This window comes from Anopheles stephensi, chromosome 3, assembly GCF_013141755.1.
Source record: "Anopheles stephensi strain Indian chromosome 3, UCI_ANSTEP_V1.0, whole genome shotgun sequence".
NCBI lineage: Eukaryota > Metazoa > Arthropoda > Insecta > Diptera > Culicidae > Anopheles > Anopheles stephensi.
This window is the reverse complement of record NC_050203.1, coordinates 64,669,763-64,689,272: the sequence shown is the minus strand read 5'-3', so window position 1 is coordinate 64,689,272 and position 19,510 is coordinate 64,669,763. Positions and strand designations below refer to the sequence as shown.

At 46.8% G+C, this 19,510-nt stretch overlaps 7 protein-coding genes across 9 annotated transcripts; 3 read left to right on the top strand and 4 right to left on the bottom strand.

Annotated features, from left to right (window-relative positions):
* Nucleotides 1–4,279: 4,279 nt before the first annotated feature.
* Nucleotides 4,280–6,879, bottom strand: LOC118511647 (homogentisate 1,2-dioxygenase). The gene is made up of 4 exons (XM_036054981.1): nt 6,671–6,879; nt 5,810–6,269; nt 4,817–5,350; nt 4,280–4,751 (listed from the first exon to the last, which is right to left on the bottom strand). Exons 1-4 carry the CDS (start codon nt 6,683–6,685, stop codon nt 4,447–4,449), a joined length of 1,314 nt encoding a protein of 437 aa, XP_035910874.1. The 5' UTR covers nt 6,686–6,879; the 3' UTR covers nt 4,280–4,446.
* Nucleotides 6,780–10,921, top strand: LOC118511652 (glyoxylate reductase/hydroxypyruvate reductase-like). 3 transcript variants are annotated; one of them, XM_036054988.1, is made up of 5 exons: nt 6,780–6,870; nt 6,974–7,837; nt 9,404–9,505; nt 9,583–10,355; nt 10,448–10,921. In XM_036054988.1, exons 2-5 carry the CDS (start codon nt 7,770–7,772, stop codon nt 10,567–10,569), a joined length of 1,065 nt encoding a protein of 354 aa, XP_035910881.1. In that variant the 5' UTR covers nt 6,780–6,870; nt 6,974–7,769; the 3' UTR covers nt 10,570–10,921. The 3 variants fall into 3 exon arrangements, with proteins under 3 accessions (XP_035910881.1, XP_035910882.1, XP_035910883.1); XM_036054989.1 differs by lacking the exons at nt 6,780–6,870; nt 6,974–7,837 and adding an exon at nt 8,827–8,975; XM_036054990.1 differs by lacking the exons at nt 6,780–6,870; nt 6,974–7,837 and adding an exon at nt 8,915–9,072.
* LOC118511657 (glyoxylate reductase/hydroxypyruvate reductase-like) lies at nt 10,749–12,285 on the bottom strand. The gene is made up of 3 exons (XM_036055003.1): nt 12,008–12,285; nt 11,129–11,871; nt 10,749–11,058 (listed from the first exon to the last, which is right to left on the bottom strand). The coding sequence occupies exons 1-3, from the start codon at nt 12,076–12,078 to the stop codon at nt 10,940–10,942; spliced, it is 933 nt and encodes a 310-aa protein (XP_035910896.1). The 5' UTR covers nt 12,079–12,285; the 3' UTR covers nt 10,749–10,939.
* A 623-nt stretch (nt 12,286–12,908) lies between these two features.
* On the top strand, nt 12,909–14,236 carry LOC118511649 (glyoxylate reductase/hydroxypyruvate reductase-like). Its single transcript, XM_036054983.1, has 3 exons — nt 12,909–13,181; nt 13,250–14,016; nt 14,091–14,236. The coding sequence occupies exons 1-3, from the start codon at nt 13,033–13,035 to the stop codon at nt 14,213–14,215; spliced, it is 1,041 nt and encodes a 346-aa protein (XP_035910876.1). The 5' UTR covers nt 12,909–13,032; the 3' UTR covers nt 14,216–14,236.
* LOC118511661 (28S ribosomal protein S7, mitochondrial) lies at nt 14,226–15,167 on the bottom strand. Its single transcript, XM_036055009.1, has 2 exons — nt 15,011–15,167; nt 14,226–14,939 (listed from the first exon to the last, which is right to left on the bottom strand). Exons 1-2 carry the CDS (start codon nt 15,043–15,045, stop codon nt 14,288–14,290), a joined length of 687 nt encoding a protein of 228 aa, XP_035910902.1. The 5' UTR covers nt 15,046–15,167; the 3' UTR covers nt 14,226–14,287.
* An 86-nt stretch (nt 15,168–15,253) lies between these two features.
* On the bottom strand, nt 15,254–17,232 carry LOC118511665 (transmembrane protein 186). The gene is made up of 2 exons (XM_036055017.1): nt 15,696–17,232; nt 15,254–15,632 (listed from the first exon to the last, which is right to left on the bottom strand). Exons 1-2 carry the CDS (start codon nt 16,075–16,077, stop codon nt 15,319–15,321), a joined length of 696 nt encoding a protein of 231 aa, XP_035910910.1. The 5' UTR covers nt 16,078–17,232; the 3' UTR covers nt 15,254–15,318.
* LOC118511640 (transducin beta-like protein 3) lies at nt 15,965–18,898 on the top strand. The gene is made up of 2 exons (XM_036054961.1): nt 15,965–16,397; nt 16,461–18,898. The coding sequence occupies exons 1-2, from the start codon at nt 16,369–16,371 to the stop codon at nt 18,826–18,828; spliced, it is 2,397 nt and encodes a 798-aa protein (XP_035910854.1). The 5' UTR covers nt 15,965–16,368; the 3' UTR covers nt 18,829–18,898.
* Nucleotides 18,899–19,510: the final 612 nt, after the last annotated feature.

Below are 19,510 nucleotides of genomic sequence, written 5' to 3'. Positions count from 1 at the left end.
CAGGAAAGTGTGAAAATTATTTAAAAAAAAAAACGCAACTTTAATACACTCACCATTTTAGTTCCTAACAGCCGGTTGGAATTGCGTTACTCCATTTAGCGAGAGGCGACGGTTAACGCGCAAGATTAAGTGATTACAGTAAAGGTAGCGACACGAAACACCAAAAACCCCGGACGCAACAGATTTCATCGGCACCGAACGAAAGCGTGTAGCGTTTGAAGCACCGGGGAAGCGCGGTTGAAGCCAGAGGTATATACATACATACATATATATATATATATTGATAAACAAATTAAAAGTTAAGGTAACGTAACAAAATACTGCAAGTACCTCAACTTGGACACCGTCTCATTGTGTGGTAAGCTTTTTAAGTAGGAACTGGTGCGACTACCTATAGAGCGATAGAGCAAGAAACCGATGATCATTACTGAGCGCGGGTTTTGTGCGCTAGGAAGTGCAGGTTAATTTCTATACTAATTCAATCCTACTTTTTCTCTACTTACGAGATTTTAGTTCCAGTAATTTGTTAACGTATGCATTAAAAACAGGATAACTTAACGGAATCGGGATGGGCTTCTTAGTTAGCTTAAAGTTAGCTTAAACCCTACATGCAAAAAGAATTTAATAAAGATAGGGTTACTGTTTTTTGGGCAGTCCTTTGGCAGTTCCCAACTTTGCCATCTTATTCTTCCTTGGGTCTACAATCTCGAGAGGTCACGGACTGCCAATTTTAGGATTTCTATGATTTTGCTGGATAGTCAGTCATGCGTACGGGCAGGCGATCTGGATAGGATTTGATCCTCGCTCCTGCCGTTAAACTAATTTCAATTCGTATTTGACAGCTCATTCTGGGCCTTGATCATCACGTACATCCTCCCTTTCTTGGCTACCTTAGTATTGGATAAGGTCCTCCCTTAGAGGTTGCTAAGGTCAGTCGTTAGTGTCATCTATCGACTCCGAATTTGTTATACCAATTGTCTATCTTGTCCAGAGTATTCCCGAATCATAGATTCACGACGATAAAGCCGTCGAGCGCTGAAATTTCGAATTTCCTCGTTATTTTTCTGTTGGGAAAATGTAGTAATGCAGTTAAGATAAGCGATCTCCAAAATGTCCAGTCTACTATTTCCAACTGATCGCATCTGATACTGAGGGTATAAAACAGTTCTTCTCGACTGTTTTGGCCATAGCTGCTTCTAATTATTTAATGCTGCAATGAATTGAAAAATCGGGAAAAATTATTCCATTTTTAATGCATACGCTAACATCCTATATCCTTCCGCTTGTTCCCTTCTGTGTGTTGTTGCACTAACGAACATGAAGAGCTGTTTAAGCTGAAATAACAAAAAAAAAACGTGAAAAAGTACTGTGCTTTAAATTGGTGAATTTTTCATAGCAGTGTGCAAACGACTAGAGAGAGAGCGAGGGAAAAAATGATTAAATCAAGCGATGATCGTCCTGTATGATAAATAGAGTGCAAAAGTCGCTACGAGCAAGAGTAATATGCATACAAGCAAATGACGCTGTTTATTTTTGTATGATTAACACTTAATATTACCATAGTTCCATCATTATCCGTACTAGTAGCTAGATGGGGAAAGAAATTTACGAAGCAAAAAAAAATGTGCACAATCACGCTCGATGCACGCAAACATGCACACTGCGCCATACAGGACAAGTGCAGCGAGGATGAGGAAGATGTGAGAAGATAATACTACTGTACAATTGGTAAACAGCAGCCACACATCTTCTTTACCACAGGGCCGTAAAACAGCTTATAACAAAATTTACGTAAAATAAAGACACGTAAGACAAGATAGACAGAGAGAGAAAGAAAGAGTGTTAGAAGAGAACGCTCCAACCGATCCGAATGGAGCTACATTATTTTGAACCCAACCACGTGGTTTATGTGATTTTGTGTACGATTTTATGTGCATTATTCAAAACGGCAGAAAGGATGTTGATTGGGCTTTTAGCACCAAACAAAACAAAACCAAAAGCACAAGCTTTCCTTCTACCCGTAACTAGTAAAGAAAATCTCAAAAATAATCGTCAAACTTATCGTTGAAGGTTGCAGCAACGAACGTCGTTTAAGCAGAGGAGCACGACATAAGCAGCGTACCTAGTTATACATATGCTTCGTTTTATCCGACGTCGAATAAGGTTTCGGTTGTGTGTGTGTGTGTGTTTGAAAAAGCGTTCCACTATTGCCACGACGAGGTGGTTAAATTTATTCGTTTTTAACCAACAATCTCAACATGGATTTATCTGTGCCTATTACATATAGCGAACAAGCACGGTCGGTGAGCACACTAGCACGTGTGCATTGCAGGTGTACATATGGGGAATGAGCATACAAGGCAGACCATGGAGGAGAGAAAAATAAAAAGAACAAACGTTTGAAAAAACGCTAAAATTGCATCCAAAGCAAAATTAAAATTTAAAAGAGGCAAATCAAATCGCATAAAACACAGTGATGCAACAACAGATACGAATTGTAACAGTTCTTTTGAAACGGAAAATAAGAGCAAACTACAGCAACCTCTCTTTACATTAAAATGCTAACTTGCACTGGAAACAAGCTATCGAAGAAGGCATTGATCGAAGGCATGGAACAAAGGCACAATACAAAAAAAAAGAGAAGACATTCTATGTTTCAAGCATTAAGAGACGAGAGAGAGATACACACCGACACAAAGAAACAAAATACAGAAATATACCGCCCGGTACATAATTTTATCAAATTTGCTTCTTAAAAGAAATATATCCGTAATTATCAGTAAAAGGAAAACAAAAGCAACCCAAAATCCAGTAAAGTGAAACAGTCAGCGGAAATGAAAAAACCCCCGAGTCACACACAAAGAAACTGAACGAGATGATACAAAGCAGTGAAAAAAGAAGAATAAAAAATATAAATGAAACAAAAACCATCTGAAGAAAAGGTTTCTTGATTGGATTGTAAAGCATGCCGAAGAGAATGTGTTAGCCAGACATGATCTTGGAACACAAGATGATCTTGGACAAGACCATGAATGGATCTTTCCCAATATGGTGAACAAGGAAGAATGGAGATGTAGGAATCTGGAGTGTCGAAGATCGATGGTAAATTTTGTCTTCTTCTTCTTCTTTGGCTTTACGACCTCCTAGGTCATGCCTGTCATTTCTGGCTTACTAGAGTTAATGGCATCACGCAGTTGGATAGTCAGTCCTCACTACGGGGGAACGGTCCACATGGGACTTGAACCTCGATCCTGTCGTATGCCGGGAATATTGTATGTTGTATGCAACAATGTGGAATACGCGACATTTGATTCCGCGCCTTGCACAAGTTCTCGTCCTATCTCCAAATTTACTTACTCACTTCGCGGTCTTGGCCTGATGCTACAATCCTCGATACCGCCCGTCGTCAGCCAATCGATAATCCCGGCCATTTTTTCGGACGCATCAACGCCATCAGTCCATCTCAATATGGGCCTACCACGTCTCCTCTGTTCGTGCGGACGGCCTAAAAGGACTTTACGGGCTGGGTCTGGATTCTGATGACATGACCAACCCACCGGAGCCTGACAAGTCTAATGCGTTGCACGATGGTGGGATCATCGAGCGGCTAAGAGGGTTTCGTCAGTTTTGGACAGAATCCATGTCTCAGAGGCGTATGTGAGTAATGGGACTATAAGTGTTCTATAAAGTCCCAGCCTCTCGTCCATCACGACAGGATTTTTGAGTGGAGAAGTTTCCTCATGCTTCAATATGACCGGAAGGCAGCCAGAGCACCCTTGTGCGTAGCTGACTTTTAACCCCAGATAGGGGAAGTTTTGGACGACTTCGAAGGTGCGGTCACCTATCTGTACATCCACCCCTACGTAAATCAGTGTGGTGCTACCATCATTTTGGTAATCTCCAACCCTAAGTTTAGTGCCTTCTGCTTTACCTGAACTTGGTAAATTTTGCGTGAAGTCTATGGCCTTTGCTGGTGCATGATAGCTTTGACGATCGAAAAACCTTTGTTCTGTGACATGGAACCATATTAAGAACTGTTTATTATGAGACAACTTACCCATATCCCTCTCTCATGTTGGCATAAAGACCTCTTTGGTCATGCCGTTCATTTCTGGTTTGCTAGACTTTTTGGTATCACGCAGTTGGATAGTCAGTCCTCACTACGGGGGAACGGTCCAGATGGGAATTTAACCCCGGTCCTGCCGTAACAACTCACCCATCGCCATTTCACCTTTCACCATCACGACATGCAGCTCGATTTGAGCACCAGAACCACCAGTCTCTCATCATACATTGCTTCCTTTATTCAACTTCAAAGACGGATAACGCTTAATGAAAATCGTTTTAAAATTTAATTATGAAATTCATATTCTTCCACGACGCCGTTCGCGAGCCAAACTGTGTGCCAATCTCCTTAACCCCTTTTAAATGATCCAATGTTAGCGCTCACAAATGGAAGTGCTTCTCCAGCGCTTGCCAACATTCGTAGTAACGTGCGTCCAGCTTCTGGCACGTTTCTTCACCCCAGCGCGTAACGGCCATACTGAGCGACGATTCGAACATGAATGCCTGCGTTCCATCGGCAATGCGTTCCGGTTTAAGCTCCGCATTGGAGGCTCCCTCGAAGCACCGATGATCGGGACCGTGTGGTGTCATCATGGAGTGTAGTGAGGCGCCGCCGGGCAAAAACCCACCCTCCTTTGCTTCGTACCGGCCGAAAATCAGTCCCATAAATTCGCTCATGCAATTACCTAAAGCGATTAAAAAATATTAAATTCAATTGAAAACTTGGACTCTTCCCTTCTGAGCAACTTACGGTGATAGTACGGCGGACGGAAGGTATGCTCCTGCACGGACCATCTCGGTGGGAAGACCACGAAATCGGCAATGGCCGTACCGGGCCGGTTGCTCGGGCAGGTAAGCACGGTAAAGATGCTCGGATCGCAATGGTCGAAGCTAACCGAATTGATCACCATGAACCGGGCCAGATCGTACTTGTACGGTACATAGTTACCGTGCCAGCCGACCACATCGAACGGTGAGTGGCCCTGTGTGGCGACGAACAGTGCTCCCTGGAACTTGGACACGACCCGGTACCCATCGACCGTGCGATCCTCAAAGTGTGCCGTCGGTGTTAGGAAGTCCCGTGGGTTAGCGAGCCCGTTTGCCCCGATCGGGCCGAGATCCGGTAGACGGAAGTGGCCATCGTACACCTCGAGGATGTAACCACGGGAGGGTCCTTCCAGCGCTACGCTGAACCGGATGCCTTGCGGAATGACGCAGATTTCGTTCGGTTTCACGTACAATCGTCCAAACTCGGTCGTAATGTCCAGTGGACCCTGTTGGGGAACTGAATGGAGATGAAGGTAAAGAAGGTTTCGTTTTTAGTTAGATTTTTACGAAGATCTTTCGTGGATGAACTATTTCACAATCAGCACGATTCTTCGCCAAAAATGATCTATCTTCATGTTGTTGGTGTTATGAGGTTAAGGGAGTTGGTAGTTTCTTCCGTTGGCGACGTGTGAACCACAGTCAAGATCTTATTCACCAGCTACACCGGGAGCTGCACATTCTTAGAAAATGGCTACGACATCTCTAATACTCTCTTCCTAGACCTTCGAGTGGTTAGGATCGATCTTTCAATTCTGATCTTCAACATCACCAGAGCTGATCACTGACAGAGGCTTGTCGCTACACACTTGATCACTAATTATCATACCTATCTCTATGCGCACCCATCCGAACTGGGCTATAAATTACACAAATTTATCTCCCTACCCCACACCGTTACTCAATCTCGCGCACTTACCTATAAGAAAGTCTCCATCGGAGTTGTAGAACGCCGTATCCTTCATCGAACAGTTGGCCAGATACACATGAACGGCCAGTCCATGGCGGGCACGGACATCACCGGCACCGCACACCGTGTGCAATCCGGCCACAAAGTCTACCTCCGTACCGTCAGCCGGCAAATCGAACGGGTTCCAGCGCATCTGGTTCGGGTTTGGGTGTTGCTCCTCCCAACCGGTTCCACGCAGAAACGGTGCCGTACCTTCGAACCGTTTGAACGGTTGATGGACCACCGATGGCCGGATGCGGTACAACCAGGAGCGCGTATTTTCTGTGCGTGGTGCCGTGAAGGCACTGCCCGACAGTTGCTCGGCGTACAGCCCGTAAGGACATTTTTGCGGTGAATTTTGACCCTCGGGAACGGCGTTCGGGAAGCGGCCATCTTCCGACGTGAAATGGGACCCAAATCCAGACAAATACTGGCGAAGAGGAGATGCACAAGCGGGGAGTTAAAAATGCAAATGCGAGACTATTTAACCGACCCGATCGGATTAGATGGGGAATGGGAGGAACGCGATTAGAAGTTGATACTGCGTTTCAAAAACTGGTTCCGTCATTCGTACACCGAGATAGAGTTAACCTGTTTGAATGCTTTCCTTTACTTGGATACAGATTGGAGGCTCGTCAGACTAATTTTAGAACAGACCGTCCGAAGGTAACCCAAACATGGGACCAACTGGTACGCAATTTCTACGTTCTACGTTGTTGGGTGTTGAGGTCTGCAATTTCCCTGTGCTCTTATCTTCTCGAATGTTAATTGCGAACGAAACTCTGTTGCATATCTTAAGCCACGTTGCATTCTCACCACTGCACTTCGTACCTGATATTCCGGCATGTTGTTGACTTGTGCGGAGCGATTATCTCGCGATGTTGGATGCTGGATTACGCTTTTACTTTTATCTGGTGATCGTTTACTCTACTCGGTATCTAGTATCTGCGCGATCGCACTTCACCAGTAACAGGATGCTTTTCTTCTCGAGACAAGCACTCGAACCGTTCGGATAGTGACAGTCGACTGAAGTGAGCCGGGTTGTTTCCGTTGGTTATTAAGCATTCAAAAATATTCTAATTCCCAAACCCATCCTCGTTATGTACCGCCACGCTGCGTTTGTCTCCTCCACAGCCACAGCCAGGACCGATCGTCATCGTTCGACGGGAGAGACCTGCAGCTTAAACCGGATTCCTGTGGCGCTCAGAACGAGTTCCGGCACCGTGACGATATGCACGCACAGGAATATAGAACGGCCAAGTTGCGACGTTGGAGGACATTCAGGGCGTGACGTAGCAGTTGTTTACGTGTTGTTGCCAGGACGGGGAAAAAAAGCGTCGAGAATGCTCCGAACGGGCACTCTTAGTTGCTGGTGATAAACAACATTCGTGGAGATGGTTGTTGTTGCTGACCATCGCTCGATCAGGGTACGATCGTTGAAGTTGCAAACCGACTAGTTTGACTGAGAAATGCTGACTCACGTCTCATGCCCGGCCAATGCATCGATCATTCAGTAATAGAATATATTTCGGTGAAGTTCGAGGTGAAATTCTTCTTTTAATCCTGCGATGCTGTTTTTACAGATAAGATAGTGAATATTGTCTGTTTGCTTTTCGTTGCGATAAGATGGTGAAATTGAATCACCCTTACGCACACAACCGTACATTCGAACCGGTGTAGGGTCAAATCTTGTCAATCCAGTTTGGCCGAACCGACTCAACCGCTATCGGTGTCAAAGGTGGTTCACGTTCCGTTTCTGCTTACGATCGAACAAGTTAATGTGCGATCGGACGTTGTGAACCATTGCACGCTTAACAATCAACAACATATTACTACAACATAGTGCTTTGGGTGAAGTTGGTTTTGATTCATTTTAATCGGTGTTTTGTGCAGTGTTCCAGTGTATAGTTCGAAGTTTAAAGTATTTAAAATGATCGGAAACGCTATAAGATTAACAGTTCTTACCTTGTGTTTATTTGGAGTGATATCAACGATCAGGTATGTTGGATTTTAGAATATAATATGGACTTATGGACTTTGGTGATTTCTGTGATTAGCGAACACCCGTGAACTGTGTTGGTGTTGCTGTTGATGATCGTTGCTGAAGGAAATCGATCCCTGAACTCTCGTGCTAGTTTCTTGTGTGTCCTCTGATTGATGTGTGTTTCGATGGGAATCGATACAGTTCCCGGTGTGTTGGCAGCCGAAAGCTTTAACCCCATGTCACATAAAACTCAGCTTCTTGGCTTAACGACTTTATAAATTGTTTTATTCCACGTAGACGAATATTCTACCCTTGCTACGGAGGGCCTGTCCGAATAAGAATTGATCTCTAGTCCTGCCAAGTAAACGATGGGCGCTACTCACATTATGGTCTAATGCTCCCCCCAAAGCAACGGGCTTTGCCGAGTAAAGTTCTTCTACCTAATGACCAGGGGCGGATTAAACGGTACTTGCGTACCGTACCGCAGTACCCAACTCATCATCGGAGGGACTAAGCCACCATATGGAAAGGCCCGGTGGCAGAGGCGATAGAGGCGCCAACCGTCTCACGGCAGGACCAGAGATCGCGACCGTTGCCTCGTAGTGTGGTCTGCCTATCCAGATACGTGATATTATCAAGTCCAATAAGTCATTAGATGGCGCGCATGACTTAGCAGGTCGTTCAGCCAAGAAGAAACATAGTCCGTCTAAGGAATTTAGTCTACCACAGGCTTCAGTTACGTAGAACCTCGTTGGTGAATGATTTTTATCGTTCCATGGCCATCTACCTAGAGACCTTGTCGACATCATCCAATGGGGTTTTTTATTGTAAAGGGTCCTTATGTGCCAAGCGTACTGCTCAGAACTAATCCTGCCACGGGTCTCTTCAAATTTGAATCCACCTCAGATTAACTTCTCAATAACACTCTTATACCAGCCAGTTTAAAACGATGAACATAAAATTTACATCAAAGCAACAACGGTGCATATATTTATAAAAAAAACCCACATGTAGCCTTTTTTCGTCCCGCACTGTCGGTGGTGTTCGCGCTGTCAAAAAAGGCCCAGTGTAAACAACACGTCTTTTGAAACAGCTGCACATCTCAAATCAGCTGTACCGCAGTTTCTCTCCATTCGAGCCATTTAAACGAAGGTAAAAGCTGCAGAAAAACACACCCACCCCGCAGTGGATGAGAAAATTCCGGCAGTACAAAAGAGTTTGTTCGTGTGTGCGTTTGTGTGTGTGTTAGGTATATAGTTTATCATCAACAAATAGAGCCACTGCCACTTCAGCAACCGTACACTCGCTATCCCCGTTGATTGTTGATTTAATATTTGAAATGAAAAAAAGGAAAAAAAATACAAAGCTTACACCTCCGGCAACGTTGATAACAGCAACACTCGCCCTAGTGTGTACCAGTGTATGGGTGTACAATCATGATTAGCACAATGATGCTTTGACGAGCACGGCGAGCATCATCATAATTGCTTCGGAGTCCGAGCTGCGAAGGAACACAACTCTATCCCAAACGCGCCTACGTTTGGTTTCTTTATTGATTGTGGTTCATTAAATTTTCCCAGTGGACAAACATCCCCAACGATGGTGAACTCGGGAAATCGCCCCGTTGTGCTGGTAACGAACAAGGAAACACCGGAAAAGGGCATCAACAAACTGAAGCAAAAGTGAGTCGACCTGCGTGTCACCCTACGGTACTTGTTTCGAGTTTTTGGCTCTAATTACGGTTCGCTTTCTTTTCTAGATGTGATGTGATCTTCCCCAAAAGTCATCCGGCAACACGCGATGAAATTCTGGAACTGGCGGGCCAGGTCGACGGGATACTGTGGGTTGGCCATATGGCGCTAAACGGCGAGGTGCTGGATCGGGGTGGCGAACGGCTGAAAGCTATCTCCACGATGTCAGCCGGCATGGATTACGTCGACATCGACGAGTTTCGGAAGCGCAAGTTCCCGCTCGGCTACACCCCGATCGTGCTGAATGATGCTGTAGCAGATTCTGCCATCGGGCTAATGATTGCAGCGGGCCGTCGGTACCACGAGGGTCGGCTGGCCATCGATCAGTCACAGTGGAAGGGTGGCCCACAGTGGCTGCTCGGGCAAGACATTAAGGGCAGTACGGTGGGCATCATCGGCATGGGTGGTATCGGGCAAACGATCGCCAAGCGGCTACAAGGGTTCGACATTGGGCAGCTGCTGTACTCGGGCCGCCGCCCCAAACCGGAAGCCGAAGCACTCGGTGCGAAGATGGTGCCCCAGGACGAGCTGCTGCAGGAGAGCGATTACGTGTTCATCGCCGTTCCGCTTACCAACGAAACGTATCACATGATAAACGAGACTTCGCTCAGCAAAATGAAGCGTACGGCCGTACTGGTGAACGTGGCGCGGGGCGATATCGTCGATCAGAAGGCGCTGGTAGCGGCGCTCAAGAATGGTACGATCTTTGCGGCCGGATTGGACGTAATGACGCCCGAACCGCTGCCAGCGGACGATGAGCTGCTGAGCCTCCCGAATGCAGGTAAGCGCGCACGTCGATCAATCACTCACGATACGCCACGCCGAGATAGTAGTTTATCACTAACCGCCGGGTTTTTTTTCACGCCTTTTCAGTTGTCATTCCACATCTAGGATCTGCAACGGTTCAGACGCGCAACAATATGGCTGAAATTGCAGCCCTTAACGTGCTGGCGGGAATAGCCAACACGCCCATGTTTTCTCCATATCCGTATTAAATTGTTTAAGCAAACCCTTTTTTTTTTTTGCAACATGCGTACCTGCATCTGGTGCGCCCTATCCTATACCTAGCATGGGCAACTGTACGAATTAAGGCAGAGAACTGCGGTTCCTCGAAAGCAAAAGGTAAACATTTAAAAAAGGCTACTCTAATATCACTCTTTGAGGCAACTAATGAAACCAAATTAGTTATTTAGAAATGAATTTTATGTTGGACGTGACGCAATTCGGAACATTCACTAGTGTACGACTGATTATGCAGATAGTTTTTATACAAAAGGGCAAGGAAATAAGAAATGCAACCTTACACTAGTATTGTATTGCCATTAAAGTGCCTTTTCTTCGTGGTAACACTTGTTCATTGGAGCTTTATTGAAACTGTGATGGCATCGTTTCATTCCGCAATCCACAGATTAAATTGTTCACCGCCCGCACAGCCATTTCGTCCCGAGTTCGTTTGGTGGCCGTTCCCAAGTGTGGTACAATTACTGGAACAAGATAGGACGGTCTGTTAAAAATTGTCTGTAAGAAACCGTTCAACTTCAACCCCTTTCTTACCACAGTTGGATAGCTGAAACAGTTCACTGTCGGGGGGAACTGGTTCCGCAGTCACCGTGTCTAATCCTGCCGAACGTATTCGGCCACTTTTCAGCGCTTCGATCAGTGCGCTCTCGTCCACTATCGCGCCACGTGCAATGTTGATTAGAATGGCGGTGGCTTTCATCGCTGAAAATGCTTCCCGATCAAACAAACCGCACGTATCCTTATTCAACGGACAGCTGATGAAAATGATATCCGATCGGGCGAGAAGTTCTTCGAACGATGCGTGTTGAGCGTTAAATCTTTCTGCAGCCGCTTTAGCATTGCGACCACAGTACAGGATCAAGCCGATAGCGAACCCTTGCAATCTCTTCGCGATCACTTGTCCAATGCCACCGAATCCAACAATTCCAACCGTCGATCCTTGGATAGCTCGACGAGAGTTACGATTGTTGCCGGCATGGAACAAACCTTCGTTGGTGACAATCATGAGACCGATCGCTAAATCCGCTACGGACTCATTCGGAATGAACGGGGTGTGTCCTAGCGGGATGCCTCTATGCCTCAGCTCTTCCGTATCCACACAATCGACACCGTTCATCGTTAAAGAAATAGCCCGGAGCTGTGGTCCGCATGCATCCAGCACTTCGCGATCTAGTTTCATCCTGTAGCTGGTCCACAGTAGTCCATCAACGCCCGGGCATAGATCGTGTATTTGAGCGCGGGATGGAAAGTCGTCCGTGGGTACGATCACGTCACAGCTGCCAGAGGAAAGAGATTGAAGAGATGAGGAATTTATCATTGACGATGGTCTACATCCATGAAACAGTCTAAAAAAAATACTTCCAGTTCTCGCGATCAGCTGGCCCTGAGTATTGATTGCAGAATGATACTCACTCCTTACGCAGTAACTCTAATGCCACCGGTTGCACCTGATGGTGCGTTACCAACACTCGAGGACGTCGCATGGCCCTCCAGCCCACGGGCCATCCACTAACCGCAACTAGTGATGGAAAATGTACAATATACAAACGAAAACTAACACCAGCAAGAGCACCTTCATCTTGGGGAATATTTTGTTCAATCACTACTTCCACGCGACTGTCGTTCCGAACCCCGAATGCAATGCCACCGGTGGGTTTGGCTTTATTTTGTAGCCACGAAAGCGCGACCACGGTTGATAACATTTGGTGCAGAAGTTTAATCAAAAACACGAAACATTTTACGAGGCCACCCGAAGCTTCGGTGAAAGTATGTTACTATCAGCTGGGATTGTTTGTTCTCCGCATGGAAGCCCGTTTCACCGTTAAGGAATTCAATCCTTGTATCAGGAAGGCGAATCTGAATCGGATGTCATGCAAGGAAGCTATATTTGTCCAAATTCAGATGACATCAAATATTGCTTTGCGATCTATCGCTATCGAGACTTGGACAGGCCTCCGATCCGTTTCCAGAAAACTCATGATGAATGAGCGAATGCGGAAAAAAATGCTTCGTGTGGATCTCGTGTTCCTGGCAGTTTTGTAGGGTATGTCCGCCGATAACTTTGTCCAGGGAGGTAGTGCTGCATTCGTTCGATTTCTATATCTGATCCGGAATCTCCTACATTTAAACCGTTCAGGTCTTGGTTGTCTGAATATGTTGGGAGTAATACTGCTGTAGAACTGGCGAAATCTACCCGAACTTCTACAACAGATATTTCGACATAAGATATAATAAAACAAACCCAAACGAATTGCTTTACCAAACGCATGTTTTTGAATTTAAATTTTAAATTCATCCCAACCACGTGGTCACCGAAAATTGTGATTCGTATTGCATTTTATAGAACCATTTACCATTCAGCAAGACCCGGTCGAGGAAAAAAAGAGAAAAGAGAAGCAAGTGTTCACTCTGCCCATTTGTTAATCGCTGCGCTTATCATGCGTACCGGGTTAGTACGGCTGACACGATCCGTTCCAAAGATGCTGGACCTTTTGGTGGAGCAACTCAACTTTGGTGCCCGCCGTCCGAAGCTGGCCGTAACGTGTTCCGACATTCCCAGCCGCTACATCGATACGCTCAGGCAAAAGTTTGTATGGCGTGACCTTGCCATCTGATGACCCTCGGTGTTTATTTAAGTTCTTTCTTCTTCCCCAGATGTGATGTGACCGTGTGCGATGGAACAAACCGGTCCGATATACTGCGTGCCATTTCCGGAGCGGAAGGGATTCTATGGCTTACGGCAGATCGACTTGATTCGGAAGCGCTGGATGCGGCCGGTCAGCAGCTGAAGGTGGTGTCCACGATGACGTCCGGGATGGATTATGTAGCAGCGGAAGAGTTCACCAGGCGCGGTATCGCTCTTGGCCACACACCGAAAGTTGTAAACGATCCGGTAGCGGACATTGCGATCGGTTTAATGTTGGCTGCGGCTAGACGGTTTCACGAAGGTCGATTGAAGATCGCAAGCGGACAGTGGGAAATGCGACCGCAGTGGATGCTGGGACAGGATGTGCCCGGTTCGACGGTTGGTATCGTTGGGTTTGGCGGTATCGGGCAGACGATTCTTAAGCGCTTGCAGGGATTCGATATTGGCCGGTGCCTGTATACGGGAAGGAACCGAAAACCGGAATCGGATGAAGCGGGTGCTTCCTATGTGGATCTGACCACTCTGCTTCGGGAAAGTGATTTCGTATTCATTGCCTGTCCGCTTACGGGAGAAACGGCAAGGATGTTTAATCGTGAAACGTTTGCGCAAATGAAACCATCTAGTGTGTTGATCAATGTAGCCCGTGGCGGGATCGTCGATCAACCGGCGTTGGTAGAGGCGCTGAAGAACGGTATGATTTTTGCTGCCGGATTGGATGTAATGACACCGGAACCGTTGGATACGAACGACCCACTGCTATCGCTACCGAACTGTGGTAATGCATATTGGCAACATTTGCCCCTATTCGATCTAATCTCTTTTCCTTGCTTTCTGTCTTCCATTTTCCAGTGGTGGTTCCTCACTTGGGAACGGCTACCAAGCAAAGCCTGCTTGATATGTTTACCATCACCGCAAACAACGTTCTTTCCGTTCTCGCAGGTGGGTCACTTGTAGCTCCGTTCCACAAAAAATAAAATGAAGGACTATTTGTTAATTTTACTCTTTATTGACTCTTCATAAATCTGGGCTCAAGGGCACTGCCCTGCTTAGCTCCATCGGTAGTGAGCGTAGGCACGATTAGCTTCACACTGACGATGCAGCTCGTGTTTCCGCTTCACCACCTTGCCCTGGTTCGCGGCTGCATCCAATATTTCCCATGCCATCTTTTCCGGGAAATGTACCGTCCGTTCCTTCTCGCGGATCGCTTCTAGCAACCACTTCATCGCGATAAAGTACGACCGCTTTTCGGTAATCGGCACCGGTACCTGGTACCGCACGCCGCCACGCTTGATCGGTGTCAGCTGCAGCAGCGGGCGACAATTTTCCACCGCCAGGTGAAGCAACTTCCTTGGATTTAGTTCCAACTTTGCCTTTTCCTCTTCCGATTCCGACAAATGGTACCGCTCCAGCTGGAGTCGCTTGATGTTTTCGAACCCTTTCTCGACCAGCTCGCGGGCAAGCTGTTTGTTGCCCTGTTTCATTACATAATTTGTAAACTGGCTGACCAGCGGGTCGTAGAACACGGAGCAGTTTTGGTTGTTGAGTGCGGCCTTCACCGGTACGTGCGATATTTTCGCCAGATCACCCGTTGTTTGCAGTTCTTCAATTTTCTCCCGGCTAACCACCGGCTCGATAAAGTGTGGCCCGTACTGGGACATTCGTGCAACCGGCACGACACATTGTGCAGCGGTTCCGTGCCTGTCCGGAAGAGGTGAGAGCGTGTGTTGATAATTTTTTTGCAGAGCAGTGCAATATTTAGTACGCCTTACCTTTGCACGATGGTGCACACAATCCTTCGTAGCATTGTGGGTCACTAAATGATGAAAATTGCACAAAATTAAATGCAAAACATTACTTTTTCCGGCCCGGCTCACACCGCCACACCGAGAGGCTTTTGTTGATAACTTTGACAGGACGTAAACAATGGGATTGTCAAAATTTGACGTTTCGGTCTGTTTACAAAATTGAACAAAATTAAAAATTTTGGTGAACACTGCCGTAGCAATCATAACTTCGTTTCAATAAATTACAAACAATACATATTTTATTCTTGCTCTATTCTTGCTCTGAATGCTTCCTACTTGTTAACAACTTCATGGCCAAATATTTTGTTAAACGCATGCACGTCGTAGATTTCTCCGTACTGATGCACGAGCTTGTACACATCGCCGTTTTCGTGATTCTTGACCGGAAAGTAAAGCTTCAGGAACGACTTGGGCAGTTCCGTTCGGGGCACCAGATCGTCCACGGAATAAATCCGGTTTTGTCGCTTTCCTTTCCCGTCCAGAAACGAGATCTTCACCTTGCTCAGTCGTTCATCGCAGTACACGAAACCAATTAGGTTATCGGTTATCAATCCGAACAGCGAGAAGGTCAGCGTTGTGGTAAAACCTGAAAGGAATTAATAATGTGTTGTATTCATCTTACGTTTGTAGAGCTCTCGTTATACCATACCGATTGCTCCTACAATTTCTGCCGTGGTCATAGACCAAATGTCAAAGTACGCCAGCCCCATCGATATTGGGACGGATATGCCGGTGAAAACCATCGGGTAATATTTGAGCCTTTTCAGCGACGCGGTAAGCATGATCGACGGGAAGTGGTAAATTGTGTTCCAATTCGTAGCTTGCGCCTCATTTTCCTTCTTTGATGCTGCAAGCGGTTCCGTGCTGGTCAGTGCCGATTTTGTGGAACAATGTTTCACCAACCCACTGAGTAAGGGTCTGTTGATGTTTTGTTGCGTGAAGAAGGCTGGTTGCCGGAGGACCGGTGATGATGATATAACACAGCCATTCCTATAGCACACGCTCTGGAGGATGCGTGCTGTTCGTAACATCTTTGGAAATCGAATCAGAAAACTAGACTTCTATTCTGTACTAAGTTTCTACTCGCTTAATCGAGTAAATTAGGGAAAAAGATCACCGCAAAAAATCGCACACCAAGTCGGAGCTTTGACAGCTACGCGCGCGTGGTGCAGTACTAGAGCTGCCCTCGTATAGGGGATGTAAACAAACAACTGTCAAATCCCGCTCGCTAACAAGAAGTCACAACAAACCGAGCTTCAAAACACGTGCGCAGTGTTTTCCGCGACAATAATTTGAAAGTTTTATTAGAAAAACTGTTCAAAATGAATACAAAAGTGAAGCTAAAAGAAGTGTAAGTAATGGATGAGTTTGCAGATGACAACTATTCATTGTATTGACCATCATTGGATTGCAGGTACGAGCTCAAACAACAGTACAAAGCCTTCTACACCGGTGGCACAGTAGCGTGGAAGCCAGATGGGCAGCAATTTCTGTGCCAAAACCAAGGCACCATAAGCATAGTATCGATCGACAATCTGCACAAACCAATCACACTCGGTGAAGAGCAAACGGATAGCGAAATCGCCGAAGATGTCATCTTCACCTTCGCGATCAGCAACATGGGAACGAGCATCGTATCCGGCCATCGGTCCGGTTTGCTGAAGCTTTGGGATGGCGAAACACACACCGTACAGAAGATGTGGAAAACCATGCACCAGGGTCCAATCTCACGGTTGGTGTTTAATCCATCGGACAGTGTGATTGCGAGCGGCGGTACCGATTCGACCATCCGCCTTTGGGATCCGAACGAGCAGGTTTGCCACGGAACGGTACGCGGTTGCGAAGGAATGATAAACGTGATAGTGTTTCACCCGGACGTGGACAGCAAAATCTTGGTGGCAGTCGGTGACGATACGAAGATACGCGCCTGGAACTACGAGACGCGCAAGCTGATCAAAACCTTCGAAGGACACTTTTCGCGTGTGACCGGTGTATCGTTTTCGCAGGACCGCACGCACATCGTTTCGTCCGGCAGGGATAAAATTCTCATCCTGTGGAACTTTGAAACGCAGCAAGCCGTTAAAACGATCCCGGTGTACGAATCGCTTGAATCAGTAACGGTACTACCGACCGGCATAACGATCGGTGGTATTAAACTGAAGAAAGAGAAGGTTTATGCTGCGTGCGGAGGTGAGGATGGCGTGGTGAAGGTGTGGGAAATGACCGGCGCAAAGATAGTCTTCAAGCAGTCGAACAGTCTGGTGGCGAAGGCATCGGAGGAAGGTGGCCTTGCGATAACATATCTGTTCTACAGCGAATCGCTCGGTCGGATGGCTATTGTGTCGGCAGACCACAACATTCTGGTGCATGAGTGCGAAAGCTTCGAATGTGCTCACCAGCTGTCTGGGTTTAGCGACGAAATTCTTGATTTGATTCTGGTCGGCAAGAACGATCGTTACCTTGCGATGGCCACCAACAGTAACGACTTTAAGGTGTACGACGTTAACACGATGAACTGCCAGCTGGTAAAGGGTCATACCGATATCGTAATGTCGCTGGCCGCCAACGATCGGTACATCCTTTCTTCGTCGAAAGACCACTCGATCCGGTTGTGGAGCTTTAGCGAAGACCCGTTCGCTATTCAGTGTGTCGCAATCGGTCTGAAACACACGAACGTGGTCGGATGCGTTACGCTGAGCAAGCATGAGGGTAGCTTGTGTGCTAGCGTAAGTCAGGACCGTTGCTTGAAGACGTGGAAGATTCCGAAAAAGTTTGAAGAGCAAACGGACAACGAACTGCCCCGGCTGCAGTGTTTGCTGACCGAACTGGCCCACGAGAAGGACATCAACTGTGTGTGCATTTCACCGAACGATCGATTGATAGCGACGGGTTCGCAGGACAAAACTGCAAAACTGTGGGACGCCAGCGATCTGAGCGTGGTAGGAGTTTTCCGTGGCCATACGCGTGGAATCTGGGCGGTACGATTTTCTCCCGTGGATCAAATCCTCCTCACCAACGCAGCCGATTGTTGCATCAAGCTTTGGTCGCTGGAAGATATGACCTGCCTGAAAACATTCGAAGGACACGACAGTTCGGTGCTGCGTGTGGAATTTCTTTCCAACGGTATGCAGCTGCTCTCGGCGGGTGCAGACGGACTGCTGAAACTTTGGTCGATCAAAACGTCCGAATGTGTGCAGACTCTGGATCGTCACGAGAACCGTATCTGGGCGTTATGTGTAACACGCGACGAGAGCCAGTTCTACAGTGGCGGTTCCGATTCGCAGCTCATCCAGTGGCACGATGTAACGGAAATTAAACGGCAGCATGAAATGGACCAGCGCAAGGAAACGCTGCTGCAGGAACAGGAGCTTAACAATTTGCTTAGGGAGCGAAAGTTGCTGAAAGCGCTACGCCTGTCCCTGAACCTCGATCGACCACTGAGCACGTTGAAGATTGTGAACGAAGTAATCAAATCGCAGGAGCAAGGCCTGGACGATACCGTCCGCAAGCTGTCGAACGATCACAAAGAACGTCTGCTGCGGCACGCGATCGAGTGGAACACGAACAGTAAAAATTGTCGTCCCGCGCAGCTGGTGCTGCAAGTGCTGCTGCAGGAAACGCTTGCCGGACGGTTTCAGGTGAGTGAGCTCAACAAACACCTGGAAGCATCGCTCCCGTACACCGATCGACACTTTAAGCGGCTCACCGAGTACATGAAGGATTTAAAGTTTGTCGAGTACTCGCTGCACTGTATGCAACCTCATGCGACCAAGATGGATTGAATGTGTGGGGGAATGTAAGAAAAACAAATAAAGGATAGCGTAAGCTGGACGCGTAGTTGGTCCCTTAAAAGTGTTTCTTATTTCCGGTATCTATCCACGCGTGACCGTGGCCGCTGAAGCCACCGTATATTGGTTTAGTTTAGATTACTCAACACTCTTAGCCCCCAGCTCGCCAGTGGCAAAGCCCCGTTCCATTCGCCACCGTGGTGATAATCGCGGTCGAGAGCAGCAGTAAACGTGGTTAATTTATTCACAAACGCTTGTTTACCGACGCCTTTGTTTAGATAAGTTAAGCGCGCGGCGTACCGGTGGTACGGGGATGCGATCGCACTAATTAAACTGCTTTCAACCAGCACGAGCTTGGCTGCGGAGCGAGAAAGTAAGTCAAGTTTAACCATTTTCTAACCAGTAGTATATAACCGCGGGGGGTAGGATAGTGGTAGGGTAGTTAAATACAGATTAATCTGAGGTGGCAAGGTTAGTGGGGCTTACTGAATATTAGAAAAATATTTGCTCAAATGTATCGGAGCTTGAAGTGCTGAATTCCCAATTTATGATGAGTTTTTCTCTCAAACTCTCCTGATTCTTGTGTTAAATCGTGGTACAAGGAGTTCATCCCTTTCCGTCCCCCTTACATATTCCGAATTTTAATATTTTCCATCTTTCCAATGACTTGAACTTG